Source organism: Salmo trutta, chromosome 29 (assembly GCF_901001165.1).
Source record: "Salmo trutta chromosome 29, fSalTru1.1, whole genome shotgun sequence".
Classification (NCBI taxonomy): domain Eukaryota; kingdom Metazoa; phylum Chordata; class Actinopteri; order Salmoniformes; family Salmonidae; genus Salmo; species Salmo trutta.
In genome coordinates, this window is record NC_042985.1 from 10302890 (window position 1) to 10310053 (window position 7164).

The following is a 7164-nucleotide window of genomic DNA, read 5'->3' on the forward strand; positions in this document are numbered from 1 at the left end:
TATATTATACTGGTCTACCTATACAAAACATACTCTTATGTTATACTGGTCTACCTATATGAACATACTCTTATGTTATACTGGTCTACTTATATGAACATACTCTTATGTTATACAGGTTTACCTATACGAACATACTCTTATGTTATACTGATCTACCAATACGAACATACTCTTATGTTATACTGGTCTACCTATATGAACATACTCTTATGTTATACTGGTCTACCTATACGAACATACTCTTATGTTATACTGATCTACCTATACAAAACATACTCTTATGTTATACAGGTTTACCCATACGAACATACTCTTATGTTATACTGATCTACCAATACGAACATACTCTTATGTTATACTGATCTACCAATACGAACATACTCTTATGTTATACTGGTCTACCTATATGAACATACTCTTATGTTATACAGGTTTACCTATACAAAACATACTCCTATGTTATACACCCTTATACTCAATGATGGGTACAAACATGTTTTCTATAATCAAAGAAAATACTTCACAAACTAAAATTAGCTTAAAGACTGACGTGTTTGACAAAGGAGACCTAGAAGGGGCCATAGATGGTGATCTATTAGCAACTTAATTTGTACCAGAATAGGTCACATACAGTACAGTAAGATTTCTAATTAGCTACAGAGCAGCGCACTCAGCCCTCTCTCTCCTGTCTTCCTCCTCTCTCCCTCTTCTTGCTCTCTCTGCCTGCTCTCTTTATGCCTCCTCTCTCTCTCTTTCACTCTGCCTTCAAGAGAAATAATTAGGCCAAAGCTAATAATGTTGGTCCCTCCAACACTCTGGCTGACTTCATTAGGGAAGAGAGAGGGGTCAAATGTGCAGAAAACCATTCAACTGAAACAGTGTGGAGGACCCTTCCCTTTCTCAGTGTAGCTTTGTACAGTCTGTTTCAGCTAAACAATATGGTCATTAGCATAGCAAATGCCTTTACGCAAAGTGACTTAAGGTATCTGTGTGTGTGTTCAGTGTGAGACCCATGCAGACATTGATTGAACACTGGGGCCTGTTCAGGAGGATGTACTGTAGTGTTATAGAACGTTCAGATAGATATCTGTAAGGTAGAGAGTTTGCAATCAGGTTCACTGTTATTATGGATCAGTATTTCACTATGTTTGTACTGTGTGTTATGTCCTGCCTCCTTATTAAGCAAATTATCAAATGAATTTTAACCCATGGTGAGATAATAAAGTTCATCAAATCAGCTCTATTTGTAACTTTTCTGTCTGCAATGCTCTAAACATTTCACCTTCCTGAATACGGCTGGTGTTGCCAGCCCCATGCTCCAACAAACTGAACCATCAGAACAGTAGTACATTAACATAGATCTAAATGACAAGTAATCCATGATATAAACAAGACATGAAGCAGACAACTCATGAATGTACCCTTTTTTTATTGGACTTATATAGAAATCATTTTTCTAAACAAAGTAGCACCGTTACTTAAGTTTTACTTTACCATGTAGAACTGTCAGAAAAATAAAACTCTCGATACATTTTCAAATCTTGTCTCTGCAAATATAACATTAGTATTTGACGCGAGGTTAAAGGCCCTTTATCATAAAATAAAATATACTTTGTTCTTAAACTTTGCTCAATAAAGTACATTTACACTCAAGTAACAGCACCTACATATACATAAACAAGTGGTAAACAAATGTATTAAAATAGAAATATTAAAACTATAGTGGTGCAACAGAAGTCTGTAAGTCCCACTGGAATCTAATTCATACAAATTTTTAGAAAGCATAAACGTTTTTTTGTTCTTTTTTGTTTGACTTACTAAGTTTTATACATTTCAACATTTCGTAATAATATAGAATAAAATATGCTTTATATTACTGAATAGAAAATATGCTGGGTGAAGCGATTTAAAAGACATTTTTTGCTGAACCTATAAAAACTCCATCCCAACAGAATACTGTCAAATGTAAATACACATCCTTGTGGCTCTTGTATTTCCACCCACAGTCTGTGTGATATTAAAATAATACAGTGATCATTGCCATAAGGTCATACTAAAAAATAAACAATATTTGAACCCAGCTACAAAAAAAGTTCACTGAACTTAAATAAAAAATATTTGTAAACATCTTTGCAATACGAAATATAATCTTTCAAGTCAAAAAAGAATAACATACTTCAATCTGTATTAACGTAATTAATATTACAACTTTTCATCGACGTGGAATATTTTCCCATTCTATACATATATAAGCAGGATATGTTGTTGTACTCCCTCACATGGTTGGCTGACCTTAAACTGCAGTATCTTCACCTTACAAGAACTTAAGACGTCGATGTCCTGACAAACGTGTCTCCCTCTTACATTCGATCAGTGAAACTGGAAGGCTTTTCTCTGCTAACAGTCTGACCAAACAACTCTTAAGTACCTCAGTCCAAGACCTTTCTGCCTTTCTCCTAACTTCATAAATGTTGTGTACAATTCATTACTATGACTACTGATTACTATGCTGGAGTATTTTAAACATGCATTTGTAGATGTTGAAAATATCTTTCTCCCTCAAGCTACAGTATGTTATAAACTATTCCGACAGAGCCCTGATGAGGGTTGTCTATCCCTTTTTTGGATACTGCAGCTTATACATAAGCCTATACATACATATGTATATACACAAACATATATCCCCATACAATACGGTATAGGATCCTTTCAAACAGAACAAGAGTCTTGTTTTAGTTGTGGTTGTTGCTATCGTAGTCAAGACCCAGTCATCGTGGTAAAATTGTCAGTCAAGAAAGACTTGGTCATCTTGGTAATCAATGTTCATCTTGGTAATAACATCATAGTCAGAGAGTCATAGAGACAACGTCTTATGAAAATATACGTATGGCCTGAGTGACCCCTGTGTGGCACACGGGGCATTTGGGCTCACTCCTCTGGCAGATGCGGTTGGCACACTCCATACAGAAGAGGTTGTGGCCACAGGGCACCAGAGCTGCAATTACTTCGCTCTCAAAGCACAAGGAGCAGTCGCGGCTGCCCTTTCGGCTGGTGGAGGAGGAAGAGGATGAAGAGGAGGCTGAGGAGTCGCAGGGCACCCCGGGGAGGTGGGGCCCGGGCAGAGAGGCCATGGCGTTGGAGCTGGGGTACCCGTGGAAGCACCGGGGGCCTCCTCCTGGGTCGCTGCGGACTCTCCGGGCCAGGGGGTGATCAGTGGGTCCACCGGCGTGGTTGTTTTGGAGGGGTGGGGACAAGCGGGGCTGGGGGGTACAGCCGCCGTTCATCCTACTCTGGCTCGTCGCCATCCCGTTGGCGTTCGTGGAAGCATTAGCTGATGGGTAGATGGCAGAGGAGGTGGAGGTAGGGGAGCTGGAGGATGAGGAGGAGGGAGTCATCCCCCGCTCGTACTGGGACCAGAGGAGGCCAGGCGGGGCCGGCGTGGGGTTGAACCCAGGCGAGGTGTCGCTGAAGGTCATGTCAGTGCAGTCGGGCGAGATGACGTCGCCACCATAGACAAAGCCATTCCCGTTGGTGTTGATGTTCAGGTTGTTGTTGTTGTTACCGTTGCTGGCGGTGTAGCTGAGCGCCGGGGAGGGGGGGCTGTAGTCCGCCATGCGCGAGCCGCTGTTGGTGCCGAAGTAGGAGTCTGTGGACGCGCTGCCCAGGGAGGATGATGAGTCGTTGCGGTAGTTGGAGAAAGGTTTGCGTCCCGACGTGGAGGCAGCGCTCTGCGGGTTACTGGGCTTGGACCATAGGGTGGGGTGGCCATGGATGTCAAACCCGACGTCCGTGCCATTGGCATGGAAGTCGTTCTCGTCCTGGAGCTCAATGAGGCCACCAGTCCGCATGGTGATGTGGGCCTCGATCTCCTCCCGAGCACGGTCCACGTTCTCAGGCATGCCCGTCACCTCGAACACGGGCTCCTTGTCCCTGCTGGGAGTCACGATGTAGGTGTGGGTTGTCTGCTGGATGCGCTTGATGGTGGCCCCCTTGGGACCCACGACCAGCCCAACCACCCTGTAAGGAACCCGGACTTGGATGGTGGTCTGGCCCGGTAGGTTGGGGGGTCCAGGGGCCGGGGTACCACCTCCCGTCGTCCCGTTGATGCTTGTGTTCTTGTTCCGGGAGGCCCGGATCATGGAGAAGTGCTCAGCCGCAGAGATGATCTCTCTCCTGGCCATAGCGACGTCCTCCCTCCTCCCGGTCACCACGAACACCGGCTCCTCGCCACGCACGGGTGTCTTGATGTAGGTGTTGGTCTTGGCTCGTAGCGCTTTGATTTTGCATCCTGTGGTTACACAGGAAAAGGTGACAGTAAGTGCATGTCAAAATGTTGAGGGACAAAAAACATCATGTGACTGGGGTGGAAATGTGGTCTATGTGCTGCTCGAAACAGCTGGGATGTGTGATTTTGTGTTTTTATTCTCAGCTATTTCAGAAAGGCTAGAAAAACAATTCACCCTATCTTATCCGGGATAAATTCAAACCACATGCTCTACGACTATCATGTCCATATGCCAGATGAGGTCAAAAATAGCACAAGTAAAGGGGTGGGGGGATGCGTGCAGAATCCATGATTTCCCCTTAGCACAGCAACATATGATAGGAGAAATGCAAAGGAAACATCCACTAACTGTCAAGATACATTTTATTTAATTAAAATGTATTTTGGGATTATACGAACACGGATAATTCTACTTGGTTGATTCAATTTCCGGGCATAACTGCATAAAGTTATATTCCAACCGCCTCCAGGTGTAACTATTTTATAATTGAAAGAAAATGGGAAACAGTAGAGGAAAGCAGCCGAGGAATGAAAAATCCCTGGCGTCGTGGGCTGAGGCAGAAGCCTATCTGGGACAAGTGTTATAACATGACAAAGGGAGTGAATCCCTTGTGGTAATATAACAGTCTGTCAGAGCGCTGCCTGTCTATATGTATGAGCGCTACGGTAGCAGCCAAACTATTCCTTCACTTGCCTTTGTTTTGCCGAGGATAACAACTGACATCTTGCAGTGGAAGGGAGGTGGAAAGCCATATTCTGCATGTATGTGTAACAGCAAACTAACGCCCAGACTATACTAACCTACAGTCAGTCAGTGTAACATTGACTCTGGCCAGCTGCTGGCTAAAGCTGCAAGATTGTATCCTAACAAAGAAACAGCGAAAATGTAAAGCAAATACAGTAACCTACTCACCTTGTCTGCCGACGATTTCAGCTACATGCTCCGAACTAGGCACAGGGACACATTCGGTCATATTGACACTCTTTTTCCGGCTAGACTCGTTGTCATATAGCCCGTTCTCGTCGTTGTCCAAGCCGAGCAAGGAGAGCTGGTCCAGAGCTAACTGCAGGGCTCTCTGGTCGTCCAGGGCGTTCTCCTGGTTGCTCCCATTCCTCTCCATCTCGGCGAACAGTGAGCTAGGCATCTTTGCGTTTTTGCAGTCTGGAGCAGTGAGCGCAGACAAAGAGGGAAAACACGGAAGCTGGGTAGGAAAAGGAGTGATGATGGGAAAATGGGGCACCCGACCGGTTTCAAGCCAATGGTGCAAATCAGTGCGCTTTTTTCTTTTTCTTTCTCTTTCTCCTCTCGCAGTTACAAAATCAGTGCAAGCAATCCGCCCTACCAGAAAGGGACCTATTTTGTTGTTGATGAGCCAGACTCCTGAAATGTGCCTTGAGAAGGGCACAGAAATGCCTATTCCAGAGTTGTAGGTTGGCTTTGCTGGAACGCCGGCGGTGGTAATATTCCTTTACAGAGCCCCTCCCAACTGGACTCACACACTCAGCTCTTTTCTGTTTCTGTCTGACTTGCTGCAGAGCCAGACAGCACTACTGGGGGATATGTGCGAATGACGTCACCCACCAGGGCAGGGTCGGTGCGGCGCTGCTTGGTGAATTTGCATAGCCGGAACCGATTGGACAGGCGCAGTGGAATGGGAGGTCACAGAAGCGCTTCCCCAGTCCCTGAAAGAAATAGCCTATGCTCCCCTCCTTTGTTGTCTCCCTACATCAAAACGCAGTCTTTTTTGATAAGAAAAGAAATACGTTTATATTCCCACTTCCTCATGAGGAGCTTTGTTGTTTATGCCTACTGTGTAATAAATACTGGTCTCTTCCTCAGCGCGCGCATGTTTATTACAAGCGCATGTAAATAAATGAGGTCATGCGGTTATTATAACCCCATGTGGCTTTTCTTTGTCTGTCAAATAGCGCATTGTCAATCAAAAACGCTTTGTCGGCTCATTGCATGCGTCGCTTTGTTATTTTTAAAATAAATATGCAAACTACCCAACTTACACATAGGTCTATGCGTCAAAATGAGAGCAGTTCTTAACAGTTGACAGTATCCTTAAAAAAAACATAGCGCGTAATTGTATATAAAACATAAAACATGTAAATGGTTTACTTATAAGTGTTCAATGCTATGAAGCCAACACCCAGACATTATATTACTGTCATATGTCAAATGATAAGCTTTTTAAATCAATTAATAAAAACATGTGTGTTGCAGGGCATGCCCAGACATTAGCTTTTTGTTTGGTTTTTCTCTGGCAAGACCCCTCTCTCCCTCCCTCCCCTCTCTCTCCTCTCTCTGCAAATGTCGGCCTGCTCTTGGCATTGAAGCCTATCATGACACATGTATTTAATGATCATTAACAATAACTGTAGCTGTAGAAGGATTTTCGAAACATCCTCGCACTGAATTGGCACGCTCATCGTGACAGGCATTTGCCTCGGTGACATCAGTGTCCCTCTGCCTATTTGCTTGGGACTTGAAACCAACAGCTTGCAGGTAATTAATTGTTGCGTTCAAACACCACTCATTTCTGAGGATGTTTACACCAGTGAAGAGCGCAGCGACAGAGAGAGTTGCCACTCCGCGTCCTAACCTAGGGGAAAACCCAAAACATAATTAGATCTACTGGCCCAGATATTAAAGCTTAGTGCTAGGATACCCTACTATATATAATACGTGATGTAGGCTATAGGCTATATCAGGTCTAGTAAACGGCTATTAACAGTGTTTATTGTTTGAATGATTCAGTTAAGATGGTAATAGCCTAAACATTCATAAAGGCGCAGGTAGCCTAGCGGTTAAGTGTTGGGCAAGCATCCGAAAGGTCGCTGGTTCGTGCTGAATAGGTGAAAGATCTGTC

The 7164-nt window shown here is 44.0% G+C and overlaps 1 protein-coding gene across 1 annotated transcript; it reads right to left on the reverse strand.

Annotated features, from left to right (window-relative positions):
• Positions 1 to 1412: 1412 nt before the first annotated feature.
• On the reverse strand, positions 1413 to 5896 carry LOC115166897 (RNA-binding protein MEX3B). The gene is made up of 2 exons (XM_029720806.1): positions 5202 to 5896; positions 1413 to 4291 (listed from the first exon to the last, which is right to left on the reverse strand). The coding sequence occupies exons 1-2, from the start codon at positions 5431 to 5433 to the stop codon at positions 2874 to 2876; spliced, it is 1650 nt and encodes a 549-aa protein (XP_029576666.1). The 5' UTR covers positions 5434 to 5896; the 3' UTR covers positions 1413 to 2873.
• Positions 5897 to 7164: the final 1268 nt, after the last annotated feature.